The following is a 15,000-nucleotide window of genomic DNA, read 5'->3' as shown; positions in this document are numbered from 1 at the left end:
AGAAATCCTTGCGCTCGTCTTTCGACATCTCAAATATTATCTCTGTGGGATCCTGGATGCCACGGCCCTGAACAACACACAGCACACACTTAATACCTGCAAGGCATTCCAGAGCCACTAGAAATAACCACCCACTCATTCACTAAACATAACTGACATTACAGTCTAGAAGTTATGAGAGTCGTACCTTCAGGTAACCATCAATGTTATTCATCAGAATGTCAATCTCTTCCTTTGACCACATCCCTTGCTTCCACTTGTGCCCTAAAGGGAGAAACATGTTTAAAAATGGGTGAGTGTGTGAGAGAGTTTTCCCAAGCATGGGTGCACATGCATCTATATGTGTTGTTATTGTTGTGTACAGAGATTTGATTGTATGTGAACCAGTGGGTTTGTGTGAGTGTCATTCACTTTCCCAATATAATTGTGAGTTTGCGTCTGTGAATATGAGTGTGAGTGTGAATATGTATTGATGTACCTTTATTGACAAGTGTGTCTTTGTCCTCTTTTGTGGTGAACCATGCTTGACTCACAGGGGAAACATCTGTTTTCTGAGGGGAGAGAGAATCCTCGTCCTGCAGTATCTGCAGACACACACAAACACACACGTGTGAACTATAATACACCAACACAACATGGGACTACGTGTGCCTCCGAAATGCACAGCTGCAGAAACTGTGCATGCATAATACATGGGACATCATCTATGTTTACATCAATACACTTGTGCACAAATGCACACACACTCAGATGTGTTTAAACAGCATATGATTTTGTGTGAAGACCAGCACCTGAATCTGGGCCACTCCATCCTGATCGAGCTCACCCTCCGTCATCTCCGTTGCAGTCATTGTCACCTCAAATCCCTCGTCATTCTCTGAAACTACACACACAGTACATTTCTCTAACAACCAAGAAGAATTTTACAATTAATAGTAATTTTTAGGTAGCATAATTCTAGATGTAAAATACACAGGATGAAAATGAATTAGTGAATCATGAATGTTACAGTAATACGACAATAAATGCCATTTTTAGCACTCTGGAGAAAACAATGTGACAACAAGTGTGATCTATGTGTGTGTGTGTGTGTGTGTGTGTGTGTGTGTGTGTGTGTGTGTGTGTGTGTGTGTGTATTCCTGTGTACTGTGTTCATAAACTCACTAGGGAGGGTGACGACTGAATACTGAGGGGTGGAGTCTTGTGAATCTTGTGGCTCCTCATTGGACAGCCGCAGTCTCTTGGCCACCTGCTCCGACCCCGCCTCCAGCACAGTATCGTCACCTGAGGAAGCAGGTGAGGTCAGAGGCTGTGACACGCATGTAGTTCAAATATCCATAAAACACACTCACACCCTCTAAAGTCCAACGTTTATTAATTCATTTATTCCCAGACAACCCTAAATATTGTGTGCAAATATATTAATTCTCTGTGGTGGCAGATTGGATTGTGTGATGGATAACTGAGCGAAAGGCATAGTTTGTGTTTGCTGACCATTGTGAGGACAGTGGAGTATGATGTTACCGTCCGTGTCCTGGGTCAAGGTGACGGAGTTCACAGATTCCAGAGTCACAGTGTCAGACACATCCTCCCCTCTGTTCATAATCAACCTGTCAGAGGTCACGCAAAAACACACAGCTCCTTAACACACACAAGCACCCCTGCCGGAGGTCACGCAAAAACACACAGCTCCTTAACACACACAAGCACCACTGCCAGAGGTCACACACAACACAGCTCCTTAACACACACAACTCAACATCTACATTTTCAGACAGAGTTTCTGAGTCCTGATAGGAGGGGAAAAAGAGGTTTGTCTTTAAGCCGAGGCATCTTCAATGAGGCTGCCAGGTTGACACAAATGGCTCTTATGAGGTGATCCAGCAACAGTGATCAACCAATGAATAACCCTATATGTAGAAGGCCAAATCACTTAGGATTACTCTTCCAACAAAAAAATCACTAGGCTTGATTAGTAAATTATATTAAATTAAAGGTGCAATCCTTGGCTATCCTTTTCATCAAATTCAGCTTAATTCTCCTCATGTTTGTCTACATATCTGACTAGTAGTGTGTGCGCTCAAGAAAGCTCCTGCAGTCCTGGATCTGTAAATGGGCAACAAACTGGTTCAGACTGAGCATTAGACAATAGTATGTGTTCCAACAGAGCTTTAGGAGCACAGACAGGAGGGGTGTCCTTGTTTGGCTGTAATTTAGGATTGAAGAATATCCCTCAAAATACCCTTTAATTCATTCTCCTGACATGGGTTTAATGATGCGTATAACTAGCCTAACACCACTGAACTCTCTGTAAATGAAAAAAGAGACAGGTGGTGGGACAGGAAATAGCGGGCCATGTTTAATAATGAGTGGTATGGTTGAGGTTCAGGCTGAACTTCACTGACTAAATAAAAAAAGTCAGTGAAGAGTTCTTAGTGTTTGGGTTTCACTGTGCATCTGTGTCATTCCCTGATAATTGACCTTGGCCAGCATTGTTGAACAAAACTCAATTGACAAAATACTTTGGCACAACCTACTGAGAGGTTAGTGGCCTACACAAGTTACAAAATTAATAAACAAGAAACTCAATTGACAAATACTTTGGCACAACCTACTGAGAGGTTAGTGGCCTACACAAGTAACAAAATTAATAAACAAGAAATCAGACTACTATATGCGTTAGTTGTGAGAATTCACCTAGAACAGTCAAATTGTAATGTCATAATGATAGTTTTGAGTGTACCACTTCATAGACCCCATCCATTTTGTGGAACACAAAGACAAGGTTGTTAGTGTAGCCTATGGCTTTTGTATATTGCCATTTTCACACCTGATTTATACTTTAAAGTTTAAGTATGAATCAGGTGTGCACTGCCTACATTTATAACCATTGTTTAAAGTTTAAACAATGGTTATAAATGTAGGCAGTGCATTCCTTATGTATGGGGCTCGGGCACAACATGATGAGACAGACTGAATTTTTAATAAAGGCAAACAATATCTGACCCTACGAATCTTACTGTAGTAAACCGCTAATACCAGTTAGATGCTGTGAATAGGTAGCCTGGATACCAGCCTGAACTCCGCCCACAAAATTTTTGGTCTGGAGATTCAGTCTGGAGTCGAGTTAGTTGGGAGGGTTTAAACGGCCCCGAAAAGTGATCTGACCATTCAAATTGTAAGGGCGGGCTTTATACGTTGATGGACAGATTTAGATAGAATACCGGTATACATCGAACAAAGATGGCGCCGTCTCGGAAGCTTAGTGGGACATATTTTATATGATTTAAGCTATCTACACGACTTTTATATGTCTACATTGACTCGGTTAGTTGTGTATACGCAAAACGAGTGTTGCCCAGGATTATGGGTCTTAACTGAAGCACTCTAGAGCATTATTGATAGGTTATGCTAACGCGTAGAAAAAAAGAACATTCAAACGAATGGTAGCTTCTAGCCTTGAGTGCTAATTAAGTAACGTCTCAACAGATATGACAGCGCATTCATTTTGAAAGAGGAACAGAGAAACGCGATCAAGGCATTTGTCGATTGAAAAGATGTTTTTGCCGTCCTTCCTACGGGATCAGGTAAAAGTTTAATCTATCAGATGGAAATACTACGTTGCTCTGATTGGTTCTAGGTATCCAATTCAGCGAAGAGGAATTTTCTTTCCTGGTTCGTTGAAACACGCCCCATAATCACAGCCCAATAGTCCGGTCTCAGACTCATATTCTGACTAGAATTATGAGTATGACATCGTCAGGCTAGTGAATAGGGAGTATACAGCCTTGAATTAATTGGGAAGTTGCTTAACGTGAAGCGTGTTAAAAGTCTACATTCGACACAGACACTCAAATATTCGCTCAGTAGCTCAACAGTCAGTAAAAACTTTTATTCCACATCAAATGAAACAGAAAATTCTCTGGTGACACAGGAAATACTGCTGTATAACCAGGAACTGAAATAACGCGACAACTACCGCCCCAACTTCAGCTCACTCACTTGGCCAATAATCCTAGCCTGTGGCAGTCTTGCTGCAAACGAACATATGTGTGTGCAACACAATATGATTGACAATTTTCAGTTGCTCAATGTAAAGTTCACATATCAACCTTAAATAATTTGGTTTATAAAACGTTAATGGTTGCACGTACGGATACATAGTCAGCGTTTACGTCGGCTAACGTTACCTCCGGGAGTTAACTGATAGCATGGCATGTTAACATGCTCACTACAAAGCTAAATGTAAGAAGACGAAAAAAAAAACAGAGACGCCATGTTCGTTTGGCAGCTGAGGTTCACGATGTCTATGATGTCGATTGACAATCTGCGCTTTCTGTTTTCTCCGGTATACATTTGCAGAACAGTCTCGAAAGGTCGGCACTTTATGCACGGTGTGTGCCCGAACTGAAAGTGAATTTTAGGGTTTGATTTCGGTACTTACTTCCTGTTTTTGGTCCGGGCACTTCGGAGAGACCAGGATGGAGACAAGTGCCAGGATGGAGGAAAACAATTATTTTTCCAAAGACCGGAAATGAACAGACATTCTTCACATTGACTTCCGGTGGTGTCGATATTTATTAAACGTGCATACAACACTTTTTAAAGTTCAGATGCATTCATTGGCAATAATTAAACCAACAAACTATAATTTAAATTCAAATATTTAAACTTGTAACATGCAAGTGTCTTCCAAACATCACGTTCAGACAGTTGTAAATTCAGCCCCAGCTAATTATTAGGGTTCTTGCAGCGAAGCTGCAGGAAACCTATTGTGTTTCTATGTTTTCTTCTTATTATTATTATTTTAAGGATGGTGGGCCAACCCCATTGCAAGATTGTTTATGGGTCCATCCCTGCATGGCAAAACAGCTTAAACTACTGAATCTGTAGGGCTACGTGCAGAAAATAATAATTAGTTGTAAAAATGCTATAGGGTAGACATAACCATATGCTACGCCAATGCCAGGAAATAAAGTAAGATTTAAGCATTAGGTCTTTTTCATTTTCTCTTGGTGTAGGCTTATGGGTGAATAAGATGCAGTGACTGGATTGGTGGACAGCTTCCATAACAAGTTTAAAGTCATAGCCATTTTCTCCAGCAGTGGTGGGGTTATGTAAGGCAACACAAAGTTGGGTGCTTTAAAAAGATCTACTTCAAAAAAATAATTTCAGCTATTCCGCTGGTAATGATAACATCTCTCAGTGCAAACTATGAGTACACGGTAACTATACTATTCATCCAGAAATGACAGTGTTACAACTATTTGAAAAAACAAACCCTTTACATAGGCTACATTATATTTGAGGCTTGCTTGGCCGAAACAGAGATTGTACAAAACACCTACAAACATCTGGAGCCCTAAGGGTCATGGTGGTAATATATTTTCCAAGCTACTTTCGCATTCACGATAGTGTTGTGCTCCCCTCGCAATAGTTTTGCGTTTCCTTGCAACAGTTTTGCAGTTTGCTGTTGTGAGTGAAAGTAAAACTGTTGCGAGGGAATGCCAAAATATCTTAGCACCATGACCCATAGAGGCTTTTACACAAACACACCACAGTTGAGTCAAATAAACAGCCTGTTGTATTAAAAGACACAGAACAGTTTTATAGTAACAGTATAAGTATAATCAATGTAGAATCTTTGGCATAATGATACAAAACACTCACTTAAGAGTACACTTTTGATCCAGAGCAAGATATCATGGCTGAGAGCTCAGAGTCTCTGGTAATGTGTATGAAGCATCTTCAGCCATCCTCTAACCCTCTCTCTCTCTCACTCACTCACTCACTCACACACACACACAAACACACACACACACACACACGCACACGCACACACACACGCACACGCACACGCACACGCACACGCACACGCACACGCACACGCACACGCACACACACAAACAGTAAAAGTGTTTATGCTGGTTCGGATAGCAGAACTCCCACAGGTCCTCTCAAATGATACAATGCCAGCAAATGGCAGGGTACTGTCACTGTCAGTGCATGTAGAGGGTGGAATTCTGGGAGATGTAGTTTCATAGAGCGACATTATTGCCGTATCTCTAGGCACTGTATTTCTTCCCAGCACGGTGTATCTGCTGGTAGAGTGTCATGGAGAAGGCCAGTCCCAGCAACTGCAACAGCAAGAAAACAGAAGGAAAGGTCAGTCCAGGTCTAATGCTCATGTGATCTCTGTGTGTGTGTGTGTGTGTGTGCGTGTGTGTGTGTGTGTGTGTGTGTGTGTGTGTGTGTGTGTGTGTATACCTGTATAACCAGCACGCCCATGACAATAGTTCCAAGCAAGTGTTTGTTGTCATCTAGCCATTCCTCCACTCTCTCATAGCAACCCTGTGAAATAGATTGAGATAAGATCAATTTACAATCCTACATAATTGTACGATGTACTTCTTATATTGATTTAATGGTACTTTATTGTTATAAGGGTGATTCAGTCACCATCAATGAAGAAATGTGCTATTTATTAGTGAATCAGACATGAATGACCTAATTAATGAATACTCCACAGCTATATTTGGGTGAAATCCTTGTTTTGTGTATGAGATTTAAAAACACCAAAAACCAGAGAAACCATTACCAGAGATGTTGTGAATGCACACACACAGAGACACACACACACACCGACCTGAGACCATAGGCTTGAGCTAGAGGAGTTGCGGCCACAATCCAGGAAGTGGTTCTTGCAGCAGCGGTCAGGCACTCTCTTCTCCTTCAGGGCATCATACCAGTCTGTGTACCCACTGACCCCACAGCAGTGCCACTACACACACGCACGCACATACACACACATATTACACACCAAACTGTGAATATGACTGAAAACGGCATCTTGAAGTACTGAGGGTAACAGTCTAAAAATCCAGATATTATCACCAGTAACGTGTCGTAATGTTCTTTTCCATACAATTGACCTTTCACAAATTCCAGACCCTGTATGGTTCTTGTCCAATCCTACCTTAGCAATTGTTTCTATGTGAGGAAAAGTCTGTCAAACTCTGTGAAAGGTCAATTGTAATGCGGCAGGACATGTTCCAGTGTGATTTTGCCTACAAACGCTTCACCTCCCCTCGCTTCGGCTCTCAAGGGCGTTTTGTTTATCATTTCAGTTTGCCGCTTATGGGTGTTTCATTTCCTACTTGGCTAAAGTATTCTCTGGTGCAGCATAAAATGGTATTCAACACACAAGCAAATAATACTGATTAAGACTTACTAATGCAAGCAATTTTGAAAGCTTATTTGCTTGAAATTACGCAATGCAATCTTAAAACCCACCACACACAAACAATCACCAACATCTTTGTCTAAAGCTCTGTTTTGTTGGTTTGTGTTCTGGAGGGTTGTGTAATAAACCGCCAAAGTGTGTACAAAATGTTTGATAAGTGGAACAAATATTTTTTAGACAACAACGGACTCAAGACCATCTCTACCAGAGCATCACCTGTTAATAAAAGAATACGCTTTCATTGGATAAATACGTTCCACCGGATTCCTTGGCATAATAGGGAGATTGGACCAACTTCTTGTTGTGCCAGAACTGCTCAAACAGCCAGGCCACCTTCCCGAGTTACTTTGTGCAAAAGTTAACAATGCCTTGCTGCTATCTATGGAAAATAAAATATATCTTTCCAAGGTGGCGGACACACAGGAACAGTGGACATGCAGCATCAGTTTCCCTCCATTCATTATGGCCCATTTACATGTACACGTTTCAGGCTTCAACGGAGACACTTCTCATTTACTCTGAATGGGGTGACGCTATGCGCTGCCGAACTGAATTGTGCTTCTGCTGTTTCGCTTTTGCTTCAGTTGCTTATGCATGTTAACGCTAGAAAAACTAAATCAAATGGTCTTTATGCAAATATTCCAGCACAGGTGGTAGCCAATCAAATCACGGTTATGCAAATATTCAGAGAGAGCTCTCAACTGGAAAAAATAGACCAAACTCCATAGATTGCAGTGTTTTTTTAAAACATTTTGTTTAAAAACTAGTTTGTTTTCACAGATTTTTTCAAAAATACCAAGAAACAGGGAAGTGTGGGGCTGGTCTTTAGTCTGGGAAGTCCGCCCCTCTTCTTCCGGCCAATTTGATTTTGCCTCTGAAGTGGGTCTGGCAAACTTTGGATAGCCGTTCATTTCAACATTTCCAGAATCTCTGGAACCAATCACAAACTGGCTTTTGGCTACTTGGCGCGCCATTGGCGGATTTAAAATAAACACGTCAAATTAACAAAAGCGAAAGCAAAGAGAAAGCACAGCAAAACTATATACTGCTCTCGCGGCTGTCTTGGATGATTTCAAAGGCAAGTTTTCTTTGAAAATAGAACAGAAACCTGCTCTGGAACAATTCATACAGAAAAAAGATGTATTTGCTTTATTACCGATCGTTGTATCGTTGTATAGTATCGTTGGTCTGATTGGTTAAAGGCGTGTCCAATTACGTGAGTGAAGTGGACCTCCATTTTGTACTTCGCCAGACTAACTGAGCAAATGAAATGCAGTGAAGGGGCGGGTAATTCCCAGACAAGCTGGTCTTGGCTTTTTTCTCAAAATTAAAGCATGGCTCCACATGGTCCTCTTGCTGTCTGTGGCGTTAATAGGCTTCAAACTGCTTGTTGACCTGTCAATCTTGCTATAACTTCTGCGTTTACAACAGCTTTCTCAACATACCTCCAAACATTGGGCAAGTCCACCATCAAGCATTAATGCAACGTGTATGTGTGACTGGGACTTTACAGGACACTCTTGCTAACATAAGAAAGTTAGCTGACAGACTCCTAGCAAATCACTTCAGACATATTTCTTGGTTGGGCTTCTCATATTGTACAGTGTCTATTTCTCTGTAACTTTTCAAAAATGTAAGTGAAAAAAAAGCCAAGAACAATACATACAATACAAAAACGGCCGCCAATGGAGTTTGTTCCTTGGCTTATTTTTTCAAGGTGAGAGCTCTCTGAATATTTGCATAAATATAATTTAATTGGCTAGCGCCTGTGCTGCCGCTTGAAATGTTTTCTAACGCAAGCAACTCAAGCAAAGCAAAGGAACCACGGAACGCATGATGGCACCCCTTTTTTTAGAGTGAAAGAGAAGAGTCTCAGCTGAAGCCTCCAATGCGTACATGCGAGTCCCCCATTATATGCTCAGAGGGAAAACATACTCTTTCCAACACACACCTCTCTTTGGATGATGTTCCATGCATTACGCAGTCCGATGTTGTCCTGTGTGTCATAGAGTCGGAGGCCATCTTTCAGGTCTTGTTTGGCGTTCTCACTCACCTGTTAAGTTCAAAGGTCAGGGATCAAGCAGATCATTAATCAGATGCATTATATGTATTATTGATATTTTAGTGGATTCAAACTTTACATACAGTGTACATCGATACAGTGGCAATGTTTTACATACTATAAGATACCCTCACTACAAAATACTAATAATATCATGTAGTGTTACACTTTGAAATTATCCAGGCTATATAATTACACCCTATATTGTTTGATTCATATACGGTGTATGTGAAAATACACAAAACTTTAGTATAAATGATACCTTATCAGTGTATACAAAGAACAGGACCAGCAAAATCAGCTCGACCAGCAGAATGACCAACAGAACGATGAAAAACTGGAGAAAAGACAGTTAAGGAGACCGTATTATTTATATGGAACTGAAACCAATCCTATGTCCTGAAAGAATGTTACAATGGCCCGCTGCTCGAAACCACACACTCTGTCATTTGTCATTTCGTTAGATTTACTTGAGAGATTTAAAAGCTTACTGGAACTCTTAAGAAAGGGGAAGTGAAGAGGCAACCAGAGTTCAGAAATACAGTTATCCTGCACTACACTTACTCAGTTGAGTGTGTGTCTGTGTGTCCATTGATACTCACACTTAGCAGCAAGCACTTGTTCTCCTTGACAGCACCCAGACAACCCAGAAAGCCGGTAAGCATGACGACTGTGCCCAGGGTGATGATGAGGTTGGCAGCAGAGAGGGAGGGGAAGGAGGGGGAGAAGGTAGCAAAACTGCCCTGGGCTACCGACAACCACACACCCACTCCCAACAGACCACAGCCACACAACTACAAACACACAGAAAAAGAGAGATGGGCTTTATTTTCAAATAATCAGCAGTTATACAATGTGAAACACAAGCTAAATCTAATCTCAGCCAGCAAACCTCTGCATGTGTATATGTGTGTGTGTGTGTGTGTGTGTGTGTGTGTGTGTGTGTGTGTGTGTTTGTGTGTGCGTGTGTGTGTGTGTGTGTGTGAATCAACTTACCCAGAACATCAGGTTGAAAAGGAACATCATGTATTTCACACAACACAAACAGCCCGGTGCCATCCTGAAAAAGAAACACACAAAACTAAGAAACATAGAAACGCTACACACACACACATATACACACACACATGTACACACACATGTACACACACACACACACACACACACACACACACACAGGACTACATCATCTAGCACATTCTTCATCTAACACCCCCCCATCACTCTCTCTGTCTCACACACATACACACACACACACACACACACACAAACTAGCCAGCTGGCATACTCTCCTGCAGCTGACATGCTTCCTTGACCTGTGGCGCAATCAGAGACACAGTGGAGTAACAAAAACAGGCCAAATATGCTCCATCAGTGAACTAATTTTGTATTTATCTTTCAGAAACTGAAACAAATCAAATAGACATCTTTCATAATCTAATAGGAAAGGGAGAGCATGGCAGATGTCCATATATGGGCATGACACATGGGCTCTAAATTAGAAGATCCGGCTGTGAGAAAAATGCTTCACTCTCTCTTTTTTAGACATGCGAACGCGCACAAGCACACACACACACACACACACAGCTACACACACGAGACAGCGAGAAAGGGAGAGAGAATCGTAGAAGTCTAATCTGCATCTCAGTAATCCACGGTAAACATACACATGAGCATGCACACCCTTCACAAAGCTCCCATATGTTTTCTTTATTTAAAGGTTGTGTAGCTGTAATTTAACAAATCATTACAATGACATGTATAATGACATTAATGCAGATCCTAACACCTTAAAATAAAATGAATTGAAACATAAATACCATAGAAATACAATTCACCTGATATTTCTTCATGTAGACTATTACACGACATAGTACAAAAATGACAAAAACGAGAGCAATAAATAAAAAAAGGACAGTATTTAGATTACTTAGCTGAACCTGACACCTATGAACATTTCTGGATCTCAGTGTATTAATGAAAATGAGATACTCAAAAGTAAAGTAAAGAAAAAATACTTCAGGAGTAAAGACATAATGCATGTATTATCATGTAGTACATGTAGTAAATAGCTGAAATCCTTAATTCATCACATGGAAATTACCGTTACTGTAGCATGCAATACAATGTAAGTTCCCTAACATACTATCACATGTAGCTAAAACTTTCGCAACTATGAATAGCCCAACGAATTTATTGTTGAGTTGGATCATTAACACAGGAATAGATGAATCAGCCTTCTGCTATTTTTAGACAATTCATGCACGCCACAATGTTTCAAAGCCAACTCTCTCTAGTGCCCTGACTTCACAACATGGATAGTCTTGAGGCTATATGAGAAGTATCAAAGTAAGACAGCGCAACACCATATGAATAAAGCATACAGTCAAGCTGAGTAACTTTGTTGATGTACACAACGAGCGCAGTTTGCGTGGGTTTCAACTTGAAAGAAGATTAGTTAGACTCCGGGTCCATATATTATTCTTAAAAGTGTTCAGCACATATGCCTATATGACAAAGAGAGCGTAGCCTTTAAACAGAGGTTTTATTTTCGTCTGTTTTTTTCCTCGCAGGATGCGCTAATGTTCTCCAATCTCCATGCGGCTCAAAGTAGCCTACCGGAAGTTTCTGCAAAACACATCATCCGATAGGAACGCAGACCACACATATACTTGACCAGAAACATGCAAACCGAACAGTTACGACCATAGACATGTATATGGTTACGACTGACAGGGGGTTCAGGGACAAAGTTAAACTTCCTAGACAGGTTTGTTTAAAAGCGGATTATATTTCACTTAACGAAACGAAACACTTGCTAGAGTTATGCTCCAAATGAATGGATAATCTTAGAAATGAACGACATGTTAAAGTACTGGTCATGTAAAAAGTCAAAATGTAACTCAAACCCACCTTACTGGAGATAGTGTTTTATAGTAGCGAATCGCTTTTTATCAGTGATAGTCCAAGGCTCAACTTTCTTTACAAGTTGCGTGTTTCTTTCTTGTGTGCGTCGCGTTCGTTTTCATGAACAAAAAGTCGACTACGTATTTCGTGGATTAATAAAAAAAAACTTGAATACTAAATGCTAATAGACGATGAGATTCTTTCGCACTTGTAATCTATCCCTAATCAGTTGTTGGTTCCCTGTGTTTTTCCTAGCCATCTGAAGAGAACGGAAATAGCGGAGCTGCGGAAAAGATGAACTGATTTCGGGAGGCGTGACTGTTTCACTGAGTTGGAGGAGGGGGAAATTGTTCCTGGAAATCCTCCAGATTGCCGACGCAGGATTGGATGAAAAGCGTAGGGCACCCAGTATTTTGCACGAAAGGCCTCACATCAAAGACTGAGGTTTAAAGACAAGCCCAGAGCTTTGCCAAAGGGACCAGCATTTGGGCAACTTAACTTTGTACTTTGTCGAACGAAAAGAGGCATACAGTTTAGCCATGCCCCATTCCACATGAACAGACCAGAATAATGGTGCAATGCAAAGGTTTTATTAAAAGAAAATATTACATATACATTGTAAGACAAATGTATATCGACAGTCACATTTCATTATCATGTAATGTAATGCTACTTGCACTATAAGTGAACGCTCATTGTTGCCATAATAGTTATGTAGTATATAGTTAGGCATAATGACAACTGTACAAGCCAAAGCAGCACTTATTCCTAGAGGATGATGTCTCCCATGTGGTTATGGTCAAACATAATATGTCTGAGAACTTTCCATTATAAATTCACCAAAGGTCAATACAACACCTCCATTTGATTATTTCATTAGCTTGTGAAAAAAATAATGACTATCAGTACTCTTTTAACTGGTTTACTCTGGACAAAGTAAGACATCCATTTTCATTTGCATAATCTGTAGTGGTGAAGATATAGTCTACAGAGCATTGTAAGTCTTTCTCACACACAGGCAAACAGCAGAATGCACTGAGAGAGCACTTTTCGGCAGCAAGGCATCTCCAGTCTCCTTCGCATGGAGCACAACAGAACGCACAGACAGTGCAAGGAGAGATAACTTCTATATCACCTTTTTTTTGAGTTCCGAAGAAGTGAGAACTGTATCTTTAGATGGTTGTTGTGTTTGTGTGAGTGTGTGTGTGTGAGTGTGTGTGTTTGTGTTTGTGTTTGTGTATTTGTGTTTGTGTGTGTGTGTGTGTGTGTGTGTGTGTGTGTGTGTGTGTGAGTGTGTGTGTGTGTGTGTGTGTATGTGTGTGTGTGTGTGTGTGTGTGTGTGTGTGTGTGTGTGTGTGTGTGTGTGTGTATTTGTGTGTGTGTGTGTCAAGTCCAGTGTAGACTGAAGCCCTTAGACAGGATGGTGGCCTCCAGATCTCGGTCTTCCTCTTTCTCCCGTAGGCGCTGCTCCTCCAGCAGGGAGACCAGCCAATCACGCTGCTCCACCACCTCCAGCATCTCTCCCAGAATGCTCTTCTCCTCTGCAAGCTCCTCTTCTCCCTTCAAATGGTCTACAGGAGACAGAAAGACAGATGGAATAAGAGTGACGTAGACTGGATATTGTTAAGACCATCATGGTCTTGCCATCCATAATATAAGATAATGTGATAATAAGATATATATTTATATAAAGTTTTGGATTGGATACCTTCTCAACAGTGGTGAACATCTGTATATTGCAGTAAAGTTAGGTATAACATTCCTGGTTAGACAGTTAAAGGCCAGGGTTTAAAGGTTAGGGGCTCACCATCCACTGCCATTCGTTCCCTGAGTTCCTGCTGGAGACGACTCTGACGATCCTCCAACTCCAGCTCTCGTGCACTAAACACACACACACACACACACACACACACACACACACACACACACACACACAGACACACACACACAAACACACACAGCATTAATGGAAAGTAAAACACTATCTGTGTGTAGGCTGTGTATGGCACATACAGTATGTATCAGTGTATTCCTGTGTGTATGTGAGAGAGAGACGGAAATAGCCTGTGAAGATATTCTATAATTGTGTTATTAGAGTGTGTTTGTGTGTGTGAGAGTGTGTGTGAATCATACTCACAATATCATCAGCTCCGATTCGTAGCGCACCAGAGCGTTCTTCTCCTGCACCAGTTTAAACCACTGCTGCATCAGAGAGGGGTCATCTCTCACTCCCATGGCTTCAGCAGGCAAACACACAAACAGAGGCACAGATATGGACGACTGACAAACTCTACAGTGATACGCTGCTGCTTAGTAAATGTGTGTGTGTGACATCCTTTTCTCCATTACTTTGTCCAAAAACGAACAGAACAAAATGATACGTGGAGAGAGAGAGAGAGAGAAAGTGGGGCAGAGAGAAAAGAGGGAAAGAGGGAGAGAAAGGGGGGAAGAGAGACAGAAAAGAGGGAAAGAGAGAGAGAGAAAGGGAGAGAAGAGAGGTAGAGAGAGTAGACAGGGAAATGAGGGAGAGAGAGAATGGGGACATTGGAACATTCTGAAGTGATACGTTGTTGTTTTGTAAATAGGGGATGGAAGGATGCATATGGTGAGGAGTACACCTTCAGAGGAAAAAGAAAAGGCGGAGAGAGAGAGAGAGTGATAATGGGACAGGGGAACTCAGGACATGCCAAAGAAACAATGCAGAGTGAAAGAGAGTACAAGCATGCACAGAAATACACACACACACACACACACACACACACACACACACACACACACACACACACAC

At 41.2% G+C, this 15,000-nt stretch overlaps 3 protein-coding genes across 4 annotated transcripts in view; all 3 read right to left on the bottom strand.

Moving 5' to 3' along the window:
• The window catches only part of dmtf1 (cyclin D binding myb-like transcription factor 1), a 9,999-nt gene extending 5,495 nt beyond the window's left edge, over positions 1-4,504 (bottom strand). The window contains exons 1-7 of one of the 2 annotated variants that reach the window (XM_080833823.1): positions 4,445-4,504; positions 1,495-1,610; positions 1,165-1,284; positions 792-883; positions 479-584; positions 188-264; positions 1-67 (exon numbers count right to left, since the gene is read on the bottom strand). The exon at positions 1-67 is cut by the window's left edge and continues 91 nt beyond it. In XM_080833823.1, the coding sequence (XP_080689949.1) occupies positions 1-67; positions 188-264; positions 479-584; positions 792-883; positions 1,165-1,284; positions 1,495-1,603 (571 nt within the window). In that variant the 5' untranslated portion in view covers positions 1,604-1,610; positions 4,445-4,504. The remainder of the gene's footprint in view (positions 68-187; positions 265-478; positions 585-791; positions 884-1,164; positions 1,285-1,494; positions 1,611-4,444) is intronic. The other variant, XM_080833824.1, reaches the window with a different exon arrangement.
• Positions 4,505-5,566: 1,062 nt separating this feature from the next.
• Positions 5,567-12,457, bottom strand: tspan9b (tetraspanin 9b). Its single transcript, XM_080835245.1, has 8 exons — positions 12,219-12,457; positions 10,302-10,365; positions 9,908-10,099; positions 9,568-9,642; positions 9,195-9,296; positions 6,647-6,781; positions 6,268-6,351; positions 5,567-6,137 (listed from the first exon to the last, which is right to left on the bottom strand). The coding sequence occupies exons 2-8, from the start codon at positions 10,362-10,364 to the stop codon at positions 6,066-6,068; spliced, it is 723 nt and encodes a 240-aa protein (XP_080691371.1). The 5' UTR covers position 10,365; positions 12,219-12,457; the 3' UTR covers positions 5,567-6,065.
• A 1,141-nt stretch (positions 12,458-13,598) lies between these two features.
• mical3b (microtubule associated monooxygenase, calponin and LIM domain containing 3b) overlaps positions 13,599-15,000 on the bottom strand; it is a gene marked incomplete at both ends in the record, with an annotated part of 29,118 nt that continues 27,716 nt past the window's right edge. Inside the window, 3 exons of the mRNA XM_080835571.1 lie at positions 13,599-13,783; positions 14,020-14,093; positions 14,350-14,449. Coding sequence (XP_080691697.1) covers positions 13,599-13,783; positions 14,020-14,093; positions 14,350-14,449 — 359 coding nt within the window. The remainder of the gene's footprint in view (positions 13,784-14,019; positions 14,094-14,349; positions 14,450-15,000) is intronic.

This window comes from Sprattus sprattus, assembly GCF_963457725.1.
Source record: "Sprattus sprattus genome assembly, chromosome: 3".
NCBI classification, from domain to species: Eukaryota; Metazoa; Chordata; class Actinopteri; order Clupeiformes; family Clupeidae; genus Sprattus; species Sprattus sprattus.
This window is presented reverse-complemented; position numbering and strand designations above follow the sequence as displayed.